This window comes from Bison bison, unplaced genomic scaffold (assembly GCF_000754665.1).
Source record: "Bison bison bison isolate TAMUID 2011002044 unplaced genomic scaffold, Bison_UMD1.0 scf7180017864459, whole genome shotgun sequence".
Classification (NCBI taxonomy): domain Eukaryota; kingdom Metazoa; phylum Chordata; class Mammalia; order Artiodactyla; family Bovidae; genus Bison; species Bison bison.
Window position 1 is genome coordinate 1,473,437 of NW_011495021.1, and position 18,437 is coordinate 1,491,873.

Below are 18,437 nucleotides of genomic sequence, written 5' to 3' on the forward strand. Positions count from 1 at the left end.
GGATAGGGATTGCACTGAATCTATAGATTGCTTTGGATAGTATACTCATTTTCACTATATTGATTCTTCTGATCCATGAACATGGTATATTTCTCCATCTATTAGTGTCCTCTTTGATTTCCTTCACCAGTGTTTTATAGTTTTCTATATATAGGTCTTTAGTTTCTTAGGTCTTTAATTTCTTTAGGTAGATATATTCCTAAGTATTTTATTCTTTTCATTGCAATGGTGAATGGAATTGTTTCCTTAATTTTTCTATTTTCTCATTATTAGTGTATAGGAATGCAAGGGATTTCTGTGTGTTGATTTTATATCCTACAACTTTACTATATTGATTAGCTCTAGTAATTTTCTGGTGACCTTCCAGAGGCAAAGTTGCTGATTTCACAGCCACCAGTGGAGGAGGATGGGTGTGAAACCCTTCAATACTACAGACTATTTGAAGAAATAAGATTAATCAAGATGGCTTTTAAATGACTTTTAAATGCTCCATTACGCGTAGTTTATGCTTTATTTTTGTGCAATATACAAAAGCCGTATTATTTGATGCAATCAGGGCTAGTAGTTGGTGAATCAAAAAAGTAGGTCAAGAGACAAAATCAATATATTTAAAACATATTTTAAAAGAAGCATATATTCACTTACCAACCTTTTGATATAGGGTCAATAATTTTTTTTTTTAACCAAACCCCAAGAGTTTGAAGTAGTAAACCACAATTACAATGAATGCCTATTACTTGAAGTTTTCGGCTAAGTGGAAGTTCTTAAAAGCTCTTGTCAAGCAGTTTGAATGCCAAATCTTTCTATTTGTAATTTCTCTCCAATTTTACAATTTCCTCACCCACTTTTTTTTCATAGAAAAATATACTTTAAATTTATATTTCATCCATTCCACGTAACACAAACTGCCAAAAAAAAAATTGTGTAAACAAACATAACTGACTTTCAGCATACATACAGGCCAACTGATGCGGACAAAACCAAGTAGATGCTGACAAAGGGGTGTCCTGCCAACTGCATGTACTATACCTGCCAGCCAGTGTGTTTTACAAATGGATGGAAGGTGCTAGTTAATCTAGGAAATTATTTTCAATTCTTAATCCATGATACTGTTCATGTTTATGGTGTTATTCAGTCACTAAGTCATGTCCGACTCTGCGACCCCATAGACTGCAGCACACCAGGCTCCTCTATCTTCCTCTCTCTTGGAGTTTGCTCAAATTCATTGACTCATCCGTTGAGTCAGTGATGCTATCTAACCATCTCATCCTCTGCCACCCCCTTCTCCCTTTGTCTTCAATCTTTCCCAGCATCAGGGTCTTTTCCAGAGTTGGCTCTTTGCATCAGGTGGCCAAAGTATTGGAGCTTCAGCAACAGTCCTTGCAATGAATATTCAGGGTTGATATCCTTTAGGATTGACTGGTTTGATCTTGCAGTCCAAGAGACTCTCAAGAGTCTTCTCCAGTACAATTCAAAAGCATCACTTCTCCAGTGCTCAGCCTTCTTTATGGTCCAACTCTCATATATAATGTAATCACTAATGTTAGAACTTTCTTTTTATAAACATACTGCAGGAGCCATCAGAAAGAGTATAATACCATACATATTCTATATAATAATTCTTCCCTGCTTAAGATCTCCTGGTACTTCACTATTGCTCTTAGCAAAATATCCAAAATCCCCAACAAATTGACAAAGCTCTTTACAATATATCCTTTGACTATGCACAGAGATGGGGGTTCTTGGGAGGAGAGAAGGGAAGGGAAGGGTGTATTTTATTCCCTTGAGCTAGAACTGAACTATTTGGGTTGAAGATACTTATTTCCTCTGCCTAGACCTCTACTCCCTCATGTCTTTAACTGACAAGCCCCCACAGACACTGAAGGTTAGCTTATGTATTACTTTCTTGAGGCTACTTTGCCTGATATCCTTAGCTTTGATTAGGAACCCCTGCTATGAACTTTCACAACACCTCTTCTTTCCCCTTAGGACTCTTATTACATAAAATGGATATTTTCTTGCCTGTATCCTCGCTAGTGTAGGTTCCACAAGACCAGGGCCATCTTGTTCACAGCTATATTTCCAGTTCCTGCCACAAGGCCCAACACTGACTGTTTGATAACTTGGTTGATTAAATCAACAAATCAAAATTTTTCTTACTTGAACATACATGTTTATTACAGAAAGTTGATAGGCAGGTAGATAAATTTCAATTTTCTATGAATTTTTATTGGAATATAGTTACTTTACAATGTTGCATTAGTTTCTGCTGTACAGCAAAGTGAATCAGCTATATGTTTACATATACCCCTCCTTTTTTGGATTTCCTTCCCATTTACGTCACCACAGAGCACTGAGTAGAGTTCTCTAAGCTATACAGTAAGTTCTCATTAGTGATCTATTTTATACACAGTGTCAATAGTGTATGTATGTCAACCTCCACCTCCCAACTAACACTGCTAAGAATTGGGACTTTTAAAGAGATGTGCCGCCTCTTTGAGGTCATCCTTTTAGTGCATTGTTGCTGGCTCCTGTGATTAAAAAAAAGCAACATCACAGAAGGAAAATAGAACATCCACGCACAAAAGTGGCACCACATGCTCAAGTTTATTGAACAGACACAAGTTACACATTGGAAACTAATAAGAAGAACACTGTACCAGTTTTCACTAACTCAAATCAAGTTAGCAAATCATAAATTTTAGAACACACTCATTTTATGCCTCACCCAATGTGGGTGATCACAAGAGAGCTAAAGAAAGAAAATGACTTTCTATGTTACCTAGGTAGGAAATTAATTGATATACACAACTTCCAAGTAACTTTAAGATACTGTAAAGTGTTTCAAAACTAGCAGGGAACAGTTCACGTCCAGCCTGAAATAAAGTGTAGAATGAATAAAGGGTAGAATGACCTTTTAGGGGCAAATAACTTCATTCATATATCCATCTCAGAATCCTTCCTTCCTGCTTACAAAAATACTAATAAATTCTTTTAGATTAGGTTTACTAAATTAGACTTTGAAATATCTAGGTTTGGTTACATTGTTATATTGCACTTGAGAAGAACAACAGCAAAAAAAAAATCAAAGATTCAGTACCTCTGCCAAAAAATTCATTATGTATGAGAAATTACAATGAAATACAAGCATACATGCATGCTACATGATACGTTCATTGGCCAAACTAGCCTACAAACAAGTTAAAAGAAATACTCTCTACAACACTGAGCACTACATCATTTCATTCTCTATTTTTGATCTTATATTCAATTTTCAAATTTTGTATTTTTCTTATTAATCAAGCTATCGCATATATAAGCTATCCAAGAGCACTAACACAGTGATACTGAGATAAGCAACAGTTGTACACAAATATTCCAAGAATGGCTTATTCTTTGCAAGCTCAACACTACATTCTGTAACACAGGGACATCTATCAATTTACAGACTGTATGCCTTATAAAAAACCCGCTGATCTTATTATACACTATACTTTTGCCACATACATCTCTCTTAGGGTTATGATTCACTATCAGAAACCTTTCACATCCTCTTAAAGAAGTCAGTAGAGCCTCTAACACTTGAATTTTCTCTCTATATAAAGTATTAATGAGAATTTACTATGAATAATTAGTTTCAAAACATGTAGAATTGTGGCACTAATATTTTGATTAACTGTTTTACAACTCAGTATTAAGAACTTAATCAGAATTATAATAATCACTAATTACAACAGAAAGGTAAAGGGAAGAAAAGGAAAGAGCATTCCTCACACAAATGTTTTGCAAAATATTAAGTCTGAAATAAATGCCTACATAAGAAATCAACAACATAATCAATTTCTTACCAATATCATATATTTTATGATATTCCCAACTCCAACGATATGTGATTTCTTAAACTGAACCAGATTATAAGAATTTTACAGTCAAAACAGCTTTCAGTTCTCAATAAATCACAAATACAGCAGTGATTATTTTTTGACATTTTAACCAAAACATTTACGTTACTTTAATCCCAACATTTTGCCAAATATTTTCTTCAAAGACTAGGTTTTTAGTCTTCAAAGTCTAGACTACCATATTTTTGTAGAGATAAAATTTTTTTTAAAAAAGAAAATACTATTGCTTTAAATTACAGTTCATAAGAGCAATTTAAAACATGTTAATTTTCATGACAAGACCCTTCAGTCTCCTCTAGTCTAATGCTCTCCCAACTGAGCTATCTTGGCTCCTCCTTCAATCGCTCATAAAAGATTATATCTTGAGAGAAGAGGCCATAAAAGGAACAGATTGTGCAAAAGCAAATAGTAACATTTAACTTTTTGAAAGAGTGACTTTCTATCCAACAGATATTTCCAGGAATGACCGCTATTAGATGGGAAAACAGGTGAGGTAAATGCTGTTCTAGACCAACTTAGCAACTGTCTTGGGGCAGGCCCTATGATAAAAAAAATTTTTATTTAAAAAACTTTAAATTTATTGGTAACAAAAGTACTTATTGTGTATGACTACCTACGATCTTTTAAGCTACTAGTAAAATCTATATTATAACACCGATTTTGAAAATCACTAAAGCTAAATATAGGGTCTTGTCAATGTTCTAACTTGTTTGTACAACTCACCTACATATGCCTCTATTTTATGAATGTATTCTAGTTTAGCCACTTGTGTAGGGAGTTATAACACAAGCCATGGCAAGAAAATTTCAATTATTTTTAAAACATGGAGAAATATTCAATTATCTAAGGGAAATATTTATCATCACCTAATGAAGGCAGTAGTTAAAAAGCTACTGAACTCTCAATTTGTAATGCACAATATGATGTAATTACACAAAAATAGGTATAATTAACAGTTATCCCCAGGCCTGGAGGAACTGTGAATAATTCACATAATCTTCTAGTAAGATTCATCACCCTACAGACTTAAAAAACTACAACTTGCCACCTGTACAGCTTTTATTTAAAAATCCTAGAAAAGTAGTTCATATTAATAAAACTAAGAAAATTTTAGAAGGTTTCCAATAACTTGAATTGCCTATAAAATAACCTCTAAGAAGTTATTATGATAGCTGAGACTGGTTTTACATGTTATACCTGGTTTCAACTGAGGTAATATCCATGTGAGTAGCATCATGCTATTGCTAGAAGTAAACCAGTGAGCTACCTTAGCATTTCTTGTGGGATTCAGAGGTTGAGTGCACGTTCTTATAAACTGTAAAGTTTTCTCAATGATCTTGACACATTCTCAATAACAGTTTTGAAAATATAAGGAAAAATACATATATAGGAGGAAAATAAATTAATCCCAACTTAAAAACTCTTGCTCTAATCTAAGAACAAACTATTCAATAAGCAACTCTGTCAAAGAACTACATAGCCTTTTAATTTAAATGCTTTTTTTTTTTTTCCTGGTATTGTCTACAGCCAGACTAATGCAATAGAATATACTTTGGAAACAATTTCCAATTCCATCTAACTTCAAGCATCATGATGTTTAGCAGAAATTAAACAATTATGCAAAAGAGGCAATTTTGATTATAAAACTAATTTTTAGTATAAGTTGACTTAAAGGATTTGAAATATAACTTGTGTGTGTATTAGTCGCTCAGTCAAGTCCAACTCTTTGCGACACCATGGACTGTAGCCTGCCAGGCTCCTCTATCCATGGAATTTTCCAGGCAAGAGAACTCCAATACTGGAGTGGGTTGCCATGCCCTCCTCCAGGGAATCTTCCTGACGCGGGGATGAAACCCGCATCTCCTGCATTGCAGGTAGATTCTTTACTGCTGAGCTACCAGGAAAAACTAATTTTTTAGTATAAGTTGACTTAAAGGATTTGAAATAGAATTTAAACTTATACAAAATAAAATGTAATCAAATGGACTGTGGATAAAAATATAAATACAAGTTTAATAGCATGTACTCAATTTTCACATTAAAACAAAAATCTGTACCTTTGCAGTTACAAGAAAGAGTTTTGATGGGATCATGCGTTTTTCTTTTTTTAAAAGTCCTACCATATAGGTAATATTAAAATCCAAGTTTATACAGCTATGAAGTTAGCTTGAAAACTCAAGTGTAGTGTAACGTGTATTAACATCATATATCCGCACAAAAGATGTGGATCCTAAGGTCCAAATTTGGATTGCTTTAAAACAACAAAAAAGACAAACAAAATCCAACATACAAAATCAGAAACAGTAATTGTAGGAGGTACTATTTTAGATAAAGTGGTAACTCAGGCACTATCTTATGTACACTGAAGAAGACCTATCACTTGAAATGTTATTATTTAAATACCTAAAAACACAAGTCAGTAGGGGTATTAAATGTATGTATGAACTTAATCATAATGAAAAGGATGACAAATATTGCTCTCACTTTGTGGTTAACACCAATGGGCACCATCAGCAGTACGGTCTTGGAATTTTATTCCTCAGAAAGGAAATTAAAATCTAAACTGAAGTTGGAACTTCTAATGGATCAGGATGTAGCGTAACTTAAAAATTACAGTTAAGTTTCTGAGTTTCCTTCACCATTTTCATGAGGCTGAAGCTGTTCCCTTTCTTGTTCTTCTTGAGGTGGCCGTACACGCTTAAAAAAGCCCATCTGTCAGTTAAAAAAAAAAAAAGAAGAAGAAATAACATCACTGCTACATCAATGAAGAATATAGAAAGTATTCTGAGTGGCCATAATATGGCCAAGAAAATTTAACATGGTACTTAGTTCAACTTTTCTTCCTTCAAACAATAAGGAGTGCTCATCATAACTCATTATTAAATGCCCAACTCCTCTGTCCCTCCCTTTTTTCTCTCCCTTTTTCTTCTCTCCCTTCTTCTTTTCTTCTGCTTCCCCTCCCTCCCTCTCTTCCTAAGTCCATCACTTACCCTGTACATTACAAAGACTAAAACAGCCAGTAACAACAATCCTGCTAGAACAGCTAAAATGATCACCCACACAGGTACAGGCATGGGTGCCGGCTGAATGCCCCAGGTGACATTTGTGGTGACCTATTGAGGAGAAAAAGTTCTTGAGTCTTAAAAATAGTTCACTGAGGTATTCAACAAATATCTGAATATACACTGCATTTTAAGTTAATGTTACTGACATTATTTTCTAGTATAAGTACATTTCTTATACATATGAGTACATATGTATAAGTACATTTCTTATACGTATGAGTACCTATGTATAAGTACATTTCTTATATATAAGTACATTTTCTAGTATAAGTACATTTCTAGTATAAGTACATTTCTAGTATAAGTACATAGTATCATTACACATCTGGCATCAATAGCATATACACACATGAAACTCTCAACTTCAGGTTAACTTCTGACTGTCTCTGAAATGATTTTTTAAATAATCTGACGACCCACTTTATGATGCATTGGTTTCATTTTAATCCTCAAATTAAAGATCTATAAAATGCCCTCACTTACTGCAGTTAATTTCCAACTTTCTAACTTTGTGGAGAGAGATTCCCCAAATTTTCCCACATGAAATTCAGTATATGCTAAGTATATTACACACAATAAGATGCTAAAGTCTACCTTTAATAATTCTGGGATGGGGGAGTAAAATAGTATTAAACTAAGTTATAATCCATTCAAATAACTCAATTACTTTACGAAAATAGCTAACTGCTAATACTTAAAATAAAAACAACTACAGTATTTAACTGAATGCACTTATTTCATTTCCCAAAATCAATGACTTACCAATGTGGAGTTGAAGATGTCCTCAATTGGAAGGTTTTTATAAGGAAACTCTATGACATTAAATGAAGCAGATGACTTCAAAGAATATGAATGATTCTGGTTTTCCTTCTATATGGGAATAACAATAAGATGATTTTCTAGATGTCAGGCCTTTTTATTTCTTTGAAAAAGTGGATAAATTTGCTGAAAGCCGCCTTTCCCCACTTACATTCATAAAGGTCTCGGTCCACAGGAGAGACCTCACATACAGGATTGCACTCTTTCCTCTGTCTAGTCGCCCCACCTGGCAGACAATCTTCAAGCATTCAGCAATTCCACAACCCTGCCAAAAAAATTACTTACTTAAAAGAAAAGATCATTCCATCATCTCTTCAACATATAAAAGTTAGACATTTGTCTTGTTTTATATGAAAGCTAAAGAGATCTAGATTCTTTTGCCTTACAGCAATAACGTTCAAAATGAGCAGGCTAACAGCTGAACCTATGAATGTTTCTTGTTATGAAGGGATTGGTTTTACTGTGATTTGTTATGGAAGGATAAACTTTATAATATTAAAATATTTACTTTTATAGCTAGAATTTAACATTCTAAAGAACCCAGAGCATGGTTATTTTAGTAAGACATGAAAATCAGATCACAATATGCCTGTGGAAAAGAAAGAGAAATGGGGTGAATCTTTAGTAGTTATTCCATGTCACATCTGTAGAAATCAAGTGGCATGCTGATGGTCTTTGCCACATTTGATGTTTTTAACGGTAACTTGAAGGCAGACAGAAGTAACAAATATTCACCACCTTTCATATGCTGGTCAACCTGCATTAGACATAAACTGTAATGTCATATGCATACACCTCACAACAGTGCTATCCAGTAACTGACCCCTCCGGTTGATGATAGAATTAGAAGCAAACTCCTCTGACCTGATAAAAGGTATCTATGAAAAGCGCACAGCTAATACCATACTTACTGGTGAAAGAATAGATGCTTTTCCCATAAGATTAGGAACTGTATGACAATGTCCATTCATGATACTTCTACTCTACACTGTTCAGAAGGTTCTCACCAGTGCAATTAAGCAAGAAAAAAAAATTTAAAAAAAGGTATCCAGATCAGAAAGAAAAAAGTAAAACTATCTCTATTCAGATGATAGAACACTTACAGAAAACTTTAAAGAACCCAAAATAAAACTACTAAAGCTAATAAACAAGTATAGAAAAGGTACAGAACACAAGATCAGTATACAAATGTGAATTATTTTTATATAAACTGTCAATGAAAAATAAAATGAAAAAAAAATTTTAATTCTATTTTAAACAGAATTCAAAAAGAATAAAATATGTAGAAGTTACTTAACCAAGGAAGTGTAAGATTTGTACACGGAAAACTACAAAATATTTTTGAAATAAAGAAGACTTAAATAAAGAAGATAGCTCATATTCAAGGACTGAAAGACTTAACATCAAAATAGCAATACTCTCAAAGTGACAGAGCTAATAAAACTGCTATGAAAATTTCACCAAGTGTTTTTATAGAAATGGACAAGCTGGTCCTAAAATTCACATGGAATTGCCAGGAACCCCAACTAGCCAGGGCTTCCCTTGTAGCTCAGTCGGTAAAGAATCTGCCTACAAGGCAGGAGACCTGGGTTCGATTCCTGGGGCTGGGAAGAGTCCCCGAAGAAAGAAATGGCAACCCACTCCAGTATTCTTGCCTGGAGAATCCCATGGACAGAGAAGCGAGGCAGGCTACAGTCCATGGGGTCACAAGAGTCGGACATGAGTTAGCGACTAAACCACCACCACCAACAACCAGCCAAAACGCTCTTAAAAAAGAAGAAATACTGTGCAGGGGGCGCTCACACCCCTCAACTTCAAAACTTACTGCAGAAAAACAATAATCAAAAAATTTTGATACTGACATTAGGATACATGTGTAGATCAATGGGACAAAATTAAGAGTCAAGAAATAAACCCATATATTCACAGTCAATTCATTTTCAACAAGGGAGTCAGGACCATTTAAAGGGAAGAGCTAGGTCTTTCCAACAAATGATGTTGCAAGAACTGGAAAACCACATGCAGAAGAATGAATCTGGGCTTCTATTTCACACCATATACAAAAATTAATTCTGTATGGATCAGAGATATAAAAGTAAGAGCTAAGATTATAGAACTCAGAAAACCAGAAAATTTAGGTGTAAATCTCCAGGACTCTGGGGTAGAAAATGGTTTTTAAAATATGACAGTAAAAATATAAGCAACACACAAAAAAAGTATACTTGAGAAATTTGGACTTCTTCAAATTTAAAAGCTTTTTTGCATCAAAGGCTACTATCAAGAAAGTAAAAAGACAATTTACAGAATGAGAGAAAACATCTGCAGGGTAGCATCTAGAACACTTCACAACTCAACAAGAAAAAGCAAACAACCCCATTTAAATATGGGTAAGCGGTTTGCATAGAGATTCCTCAAAAGAAGATACAGAAATGAAAAAATGCTCAGCACCATTAGGAAATCCAAATAAAACTACAATGAGGTACTACTTCACTCCAATAAGGAGGACTACAAAATAAATTTCTTTGAAGGCAATAGCAAGTGAAGGCAAGAATGTGGAGAAATTGGGACCCTCTTATACTGCTGGTTGGGAATGTAAAATGGTACAACCACTTTGGAAAACAGTTTTGCAGTTCTTCAAAAGTTAAATCAAGTTTGGCTATATGACCATATGACACAGCAACTGGACCCCTAGATTTATTCTCAAAAAAATTAAAATATATATTCACACAAACGTTTACAGTGGCACTATTCAAAATAGCAAAAACCGGAAACAACACAAACACTCATCAACTGATGAATGCATAAACAAAATGTGGTATTATCCACAGAATGGAATATTATCCAGCCACAAAACGACTGAAGTACTAATGCATGCTTCACGATGAACCTCAAAAACACTATGCTAAGTCAAAGAAGCCAAACACAAGAGGCCACATTTTATATGATTTCGTTGATAGGATATGTTCAAAACAGATGAATCCTCAGAGCGAGCAAGCAGATAGTGGTCTCCAGAGACGGGTGGTAGGCAAGAAGGCAGTTGGCTGCTTAGTGCATAGTGTTTCTTTTTGAAGTGATGAAAACGTTTTGGAGTTAGATAATGTACAGTGTTGTGAATACACTAGAGATTACTAAATCATGTATTTTAAAATGGGTAAAATGGCAAATTTTATCTAAGTTTTATTTCAAATATTTTAAAAATGTGATTCTGTACGAGGCCAGAAAGAACAGGATCAAAAGTGGGATGAAGGTAGAAGGTAACTTCGAATTCACATGGGTTGGTCAGGCAAGTCCAATCTGCCACTTAAGAACAGCAGGAGATGGGGGAGTAAGCCACAGAGAGAGTTGGGCGAAGAGCATTTTAGGAGGAGAGCAATTTTCAAAATTAGGAGGTAGAAACAGGCTTGGGGCTGTCTGTTCAATGAAAAGCAAGGTGACCAAAATGGGAAGAGCAGAGTAAGGAGAGGAAATGCAGGCAGCAAGGCAGAAGGACCCAGATCCTGTTTGCCTTGAAGGCTTTTTAGGCTCTGGTTTTCTCCTGAGTTAGATGGGAAGACACAGTAGTAGTGTTCATTGCTCAGTCATACCTGACTCTTTGCAATCCCACAGACTGTAGCCCACCAGGCTCCTCTGTCCATGGCATTCTCCAGGCAAGAATACTGGAGTGGGCTGCCATTCCCTTCTCCAGGGGATCTTCCCAACCCAGGGATCGAATCTGGGTCTCCTGCATTGCAGGTAGATTTTTTTACTGTCTGAGCTATAGGGAAGTCCTTGGGAGTGACATGACTTGACCAATTTTTAAAAAGAGTCACTGTGGCTCCTATGTGGCAAATACACTGTCATGGGGATAAGGGCAGAAACATGGAGTCTAACGGGAGGTTTGGCAATAACAGTTCAAGTGCAAGAGGAAGGTGGCCTGGGTTAGATTGTGGCAGTGTACAGATGGCAACAAGGGGTCACTTTCTGTGTGTTGTGAAAGTAGATAATGACAGAATTTGCTGATATGTCAGATATGAAGTTTGAGAGAAAAAAAAAGAGTCAAGCACAACGCCCATGTTTTGGACAGAGATACGAGCTGGTATTTACTAAAACGTGCGACATCACAAAAAGATTAGCGTTGGGAAAACTCAAGGGTATATTCTCAGCATTAAGTGTAAGATTCCTATTTAAGAAGAGTTCCAGTAGATAGCTGGATAATAAGAGTCTGGAGTTCAATGCAGAGGATTGGGTTGGAAATATAAATCAAAGTCATCTACACAGAAACAGTACTTAATAGCCCTGAGAATGATTAAGGTCATCTCACATGGAACTGTGGGATATAACCTCTACAGTGACAGAAATCATCAGTGTGGATATACCTGCACTTCTCTAAGTGGTAGCCACTAGCCACACGTGGCCAATGAATACCTGAAATGCGGCTGCTATTTACAAAACTGGACCACATAGATCTAATGAATGACTGGAAGTGGATCAGCAAGAAATCTGAGCCCTGAAAATCCTCTCGGGAGCTTAAAAGCCTAGATATGGAGAGTAAACAGTCGAGAGTTGTGGTAGGAAGACAACCAAGAGAGTAGTGCTCTAGAAGTAAGACAGGAATGTTTCATTACGGAGGAAGTGCTTAATGTGCCCAAAAATCACTGAGCAGTTAAACTGAAAGAGAGCTAAGAAGAACCATGGAATTAGGAGATATGAAGGTAACTGGTGATTGCAAGTGAACAGAAACACTATACCAGGTGCTCTGCTAGCTGTGGTTTGCAGCTGTTAAATTTTAACATCTTTTAACACATTAAATTTTAAGGACTGGAGTGACAAACCTCTCTATAATATTGTAGTCATTAGGCTGACTCAACAAAAGATGATCATAATGTTAATTATTCTCACATTTTTGTTGAGGCCTTCTGGGTTTTTTCTACAGTACTGCACATAAGTTGCAAAGATTAGAATGAGACGGAGAAAGAGGTCAGTTAAAGGAGTGCAGTCAGAAAAATAAGTTAGAATATAAAACATTTTTATTAGCAATCTATAAAGACAGATCCTTTGAATAAAATGTGGTGTTAATCCAGTTAGGAAGAGGAAAGTAAGAGGAGTGAATGGTATTAAAATATATAGCTCTTTCCAGCACAGCTGTTGTTATTTTTGAAATGTTCTTTGGCATCAGTTCTATAATCACTTATTTTAAAAACATTTAAAGTGCTTGTTGTTGGAATGGCACTTACCAAAGTGTGAACATCTCCTTCATTGAGGGTGAGATCCCGCTTCGTGATGAGATGGTTCCGGTCGCCTTGCCCACCAACTGTATCATTCTTTTCACTTGTTTGTGAATTTGAGATCTAGGATTACATTAATAAACTGGTGGTAAATAACAATGGAAAATATTTTGCATAAAAATTTTGACATAAACTGTTACACGTGATTAAAATACAAAGCCACTAAAAATTTGGTATGATAGAAAATTCACCACTTACTATATGGCTAACACTAAGCACAGAAAATAAAGATGAGTCCTTAATATGTGGGGAAAAATTACCTCTGCCTAGCCATCATTTTCTCCCCTTGCATAGTGAGAGGAGAAACTGATAAAATATACAAAACAGTCAGAAATTTCAGTGTACATCTGTGATGTGTGTCAAGAGTATACATTTTTTTGTTTTGTTTTCTTAACCCTCCTTTTTCCCAACTGCAACAGCTTCCTATCCAAAGATACATGCTAGGATGGAGAGGACTATACCTAAAAGTAAATGGAATTCCATAAAATGAGATTTTCTAGGTCAAGTCAAAAAAGCCAAGAGTAAAATGTTACATCTTACCCCAAAGACAAAAATTTGGACATCCAAACATCCTTGATATAATATCACATGTGGATAAAACCACTCTGTGATGAAACCAAAGTCAAACTGGATCACTTAAGAATATCTCCAGAGGCTCACTAAATACTACATAAACAAATGGTTCAGTAGAACGTCATAGAATTCATCCTTACTCATTACACAAATAAACAATCTAATCCATAGCATACTGTTTATGAACTAAAATATTTTTGCAGAATGGATTTATTACTAAAACAATTGCTTTATTTTATGCATTTCTTTTATAGATTTAGAAAGAAAAGCAATAAAACATCAGCATAATAAATGGCTGCTATGAAGCATATTACCTTAATTCTCAAAGGGTTAATCTCCATATCTGAAGTGCAGTTCATTGGCCCATCAATATCATATTGAAGGATGTACAACAAGGTGTTATTATTATATTTGTAAGGCCACTGAAGATGTAGCATTGCCTTGCTGAATGAACTCGGACCGTTGTTTCTCAGCTAATGAGGAAAAAAAAAATGTAAATACTCTGGGCAAAAATCTATAATCCGTCCCCTACATCATCTTTAGGAATCCTAAAGCAACAGCATTTGACTAACAGCAGAGTTTCCATAGTGACTCTAATATTACATCATGATCATTAATATGCAAAAGAATCAAACTCAACATCTGCCTCCGAATAGGGCAGTATGTGTTAGGATAAGAATATAAACAAAAGAGGAAAACATGAGAAAGTTACTGAGAAGTGGCATAGAAAATTTTCTTCCCACAGAATCAAAATTTTACTCATTGACCTATTCCTTTTACCCAAGTACAACTAATTGGTTTTAAACAACAGTTTGTATAAACAGATTTCTTTTACCACTTGAAGTTACTTGTCTAATGGTAATGAGCTTCAGAATGGGGAAAAAATTCTAAGAAATCTCTGGTACAAAATTAAACTATGCAGAGTTCACATAAAAGTTACATAGATTTGTTTTCTTTTTGTTCTTTGGACTTGTTTTTTAAAAGCAGCCTATCTGTTCCTCCCTCTGTTGTCTCTCTACCAGGTATCAATTAAATCCAACGCAAACCTCATAGATGTGCTGAACAACTGGCCCAACATCTTCTTCAGTCTCAGGGTTCTCTTTGTACTTCCAATTTGGAATCGGAAGAAAGATATGATCAGGACTTGAGACTCTAAACAATGACCAAAGAAAACCTACCATGAATATCAAAATGATATGGTCAGTTCATTTTCAAAAGTACCTAGTATCCAAATGAATAAAATCAGAATTTTTAAAAAAACACCAAAGACAAGAAAAATTATACTTGTATGTGTACATGCACAGCTGGACATACAAACTCTTCTTTACTGAATCCAGTGTAACAGATGAATTGGTAATAGGCAAACATTTCTGCATAAAAGTTCAATAAATTTACTTTATGCTGCTTTTGCCATGTCTGGTTTATTACCAGAGAATTAGCAAATAAATATTTGGGGCTTTGGAATAAACCCAGAGCCTTCTTATTCCTACAGAAGCTATAGTTCTAGCTTCTGTAGGAATAAGAACATATACTATCCAAAAGAAGTTAGGTGGCCTAAGACTTGGACATGAGTTATGTGCTGCGTTTAGTCGCTCAGTTGTGTCTGACCCACTGTAGCCTGCCAGGCTCCTCTGTCCATGAGGATTCTCCAAGCAAGAACACTAGAGTGGGTTGCCATGTCCTCCTCCAGGGGATTCTTCCCAACCCAGGGATTGAGCCCAGGTCTCCCATATTGCAGACGGATTCTTTACCGTCTGAGCCACCAGGGAAGCCCTGGACATATCTATGCCTATGGCTGATTCATGTTGATATTTGGCAGAAAACCACAAAATTCTGTACAGTAATTATCCTTCAATTAAAAAATAAATAATTTTTTTTAATGTAAAAAAAAAGTAACTACTTTTTAAAGTAGTTTAAATCATGAGAATAAGATACTCAACTGGGTAATCATACTGACCCTCTTATCTCAACAGCAGCTAAAACAGCAAGGTCAACTTTGTAAGATACAACTGGGCTTACTTTATCAAAAAGATTGGAGCTGAAAAAGAAAAAAAATAAATTTAGGACTGAATTTATTGATGAGCATAATTATCATCAAAATCATACAGAGGCAAAGGCAGTGAAACTAAAAGTGAACAAATGAAAAGCAATAAAGAAATGACAAAGTGCACAAAATAATTATTTTCATTAGCATTTAATTCTAAGATGAGTTTTATTTAACTTTTATTTTTGTCTTAAAACTCAAAAATAATAAAATTATTCTTATCATATAAATATTGGTCTTAAAATTTGAAAACTAAGTACTAAAATTTTAGTCTATCTTATTCCATAATACTTAAGTATACTGCAAAATATATTTATAACAAACGCTATTTCCTCAAAAGTTATTATAGACAGAAAAAAGTTGTCTTCACACCTTTGAATTTGTAAATCAAATTTCACAGACGTATCCATCTCTGATTGCTGGTGCACACTGAAACGGAGACCAGCTAAGAGCTAAAGGAGGAAGAGAAGGTTAATGTTAGTCAGAAACATGTCAAGCAAGTGAAATTTCAAATCCAGTGTCCAAAGAAAAAAGAATGGTCTAACACAGGGTTTTTCTGAACTTAAAACTGAAAGTACTCTTGCAAAAATAACTAAGCCTGCTGCTGCTGCTGCTGTTCAGTCACTTCAGTCATGTCCGACCCTCTGCGACCCCATGGACTGTAGAATGCCAGGGCCCTATGTCCGTGGAATTCTCCAGGCAAGAATAATGGAGTGAGCTGCCATGCCCTTCTCCATAGGATCTTCTTGACCCAGCAATCAAACCGCGTCTGTGTCTCCTGCATTACAGGCAGATTCTTTACCAGTGAGCCACCAGGGAAGCCCTAAGTCTGATCTTCTATTAAGACACTCAGACCAATCCATAATGGAGCCTGTTTAACAACAATGATTAATCATATCTCCTTATAATATTAACTTATTAGCTCCTTATAATGTCAACTAATATTAACTTTCTGAAAAATGCAAGAGGAACCACTGATCCAATGAAAGTACAGTAGTTATGCACAAGATTTAGTGACAGGAAGCTAATACCTGAACTTGTTTTAATAGAGCAGGAAGAAATAGATGGTTTACAAGACTCAGAGAGCCTGACTAAAAAGGAGAGAAGTAGGGCCAGAAGCCGAATTTCTCTACGCCACCCACAAGTCCATCAGTAACAAACATCTTAACTTCTGCGGGCAGAAAATTGTTATTTTAAAGAAAACAACTGAGCTACAAAGTTAGAGAAAGCAGGCTTCTTGGAAGTCATATAAAAGACATCTAAAAGTGGCCCTTCCAGGAGACTTCATGAAACCATCTCTCACTTTACAAAGCCTGGAGCCGGCCGTAAGAATTAACCTGGAATTATCTTTCCTGAATACACAGGGAGTAAGAAAGTCAGAGAGAATGAGTGTATGAGAAAATAAAAGGCACGTTCACTTCTTAATAAAACACTGCATTAAACACAACTTTGAAATGTAACTTTGAGGACTCTGTTCAAGCCATCTTCCCCAAGAGACCATACATCTAGAAATAATTATGACTTTTAAGGGAAAAATATATTTAAAGAAATACGGAATATTTATTTTTTATTGAAATATATTAATATTTGACACACAACACTGTGTAAAGTTAAGATATACAACATGTTGATTTCATACATTACATGATTACCATTGCAGCAATAACTGTAACTCTGTCACATTACAAAATTATAACTTCTTTATTTGTGGTCGGAAGAATTAAGATCTAATCTCTCACAAGTTTGACACCATACTCTTGTCTATAATCATATACCGCACATTAGATCTCTAGGACTTATTTACTAGTCATTGAAAGGCTGTACCCTTAAAAACACCTAATAGGACACTGTCTGTAAGGGTAGATATGGAATTTGCAGTCCCATATTATCACAGATAATGCCAGGCTGGATGAAGCTCAGATTGGAATCAAGATCGCATCCAGTCCCATCACTTCATGGCAAACAGATGAGACAAAAATGGAAACAGTAATAGACTTTATTTCCTTGGGTGCCAAAATCAACTCAGACAATGACTGCAACCATGAAATTAAGACACTTGCTTCCTGGAAGAAAAGCTATGACAAACCTAGACAGCATATTAAAAAATCAGAGACATCACTTTGCCGACAAAGGTCCCTATTGTCAAAGCTACAGTTTTTCCAGGAATCATGTACGGATGCGAGAGTTGGGCCATGAAGGTGGCTGAGCACCTAAGAATTGCTACTTTTGAACTAGAGAAGTGCTAGAGAAGACTCCAGAGTCCCTTGGACAGCAAGGAGACCAAACCAGTCAATCCTAAGGGAAATCAGCCCTGAATATTCATTGGAAGGACTGATGCTAAAGCTGAAGCTCTAATACTTTGGCCACCTGATGTGAAGGGCCGACTCATTAGAAAAGACCCTGATGCTGGGAAAGGCTCAAGGCAGGAGGAAAAGGGGACAATAGAGGACGAGATGGTTGGATGGCATCAGTGACTCAATGGACATGAGTTTGAGTAAACTCCAGGAGATAGTGAAGGACAGGGAAGCCCGGCATGCTGCAGTCCATGGGGTAGCAAAGAGTCAGATATGACTGAGCGACTGAATAACAATTATCACAGATCTTCTAAGAGAGTTCCAGAAAAACATCTATTTCTGCTTTATTGATTATGCCAAAGCCTTTGACTGTGTGGATCACAATAAACTGTGGAAAATTCTGAAAGAGATGGGAATACCAGACCACCTGATCTGCCTCTTGAGAAACCTATATGCAGGTCAGGAAGCAACAGTTA

At 35.7% G+C, this 18,437-nt stretch overlaps 1 protein-coding gene across 2 annotated transcripts in view; it reads right to left on the bottom strand.

Annotated features, from left to right (window-relative positions):
• Window positions 1-2,588: 2,588 nt before the first annotated feature.
• The window catches only part of ITGAV (integrin, alpha V), a 108,616-nt gene continuing 92,767 nt past the window's right edge, over window positions 2,589-18,437 (bottom strand). For both annotated transcript variants that reach the window (XM_010859733.1, XM_010859732.1), the window contains exons 22-30: window positions 16,040-16,119; window positions 15,581-15,661; window positions 14,670-14,775; window positions 13,938-14,096; window positions 13,000-13,113; window positions 7,938-8,051; window positions 7,730-7,837; window positions 6,893-7,015; window positions 2,589-6,614 (exon numbers count right to left, since the gene is read on the bottom strand). In XM_010859733.1, coding sequence (XP_010858035.1) covers window positions 6,519-6,614; window positions 6,893-7,015; window positions 7,730-7,837; window positions 7,938-8,051; window positions 13,000-13,113; window positions 13,938-14,096; window positions 14,670-14,775; window positions 15,581-15,661; window positions 16,040-16,119 — 981 coding nt within the window. In that variant the 3' untranslated portion in view covers window positions 2,589-6,518. The remainder of the gene's footprint in view (window positions 6,615-6,892; window positions 7,016-7,729; window positions 7,838-7,937; window positions 8,052-12,999; window positions 13,114-13,937; window positions 14,097-14,669; window positions 14,776-15,580; window positions 15,662-16,039; window positions 16,120-18,437) is intronic.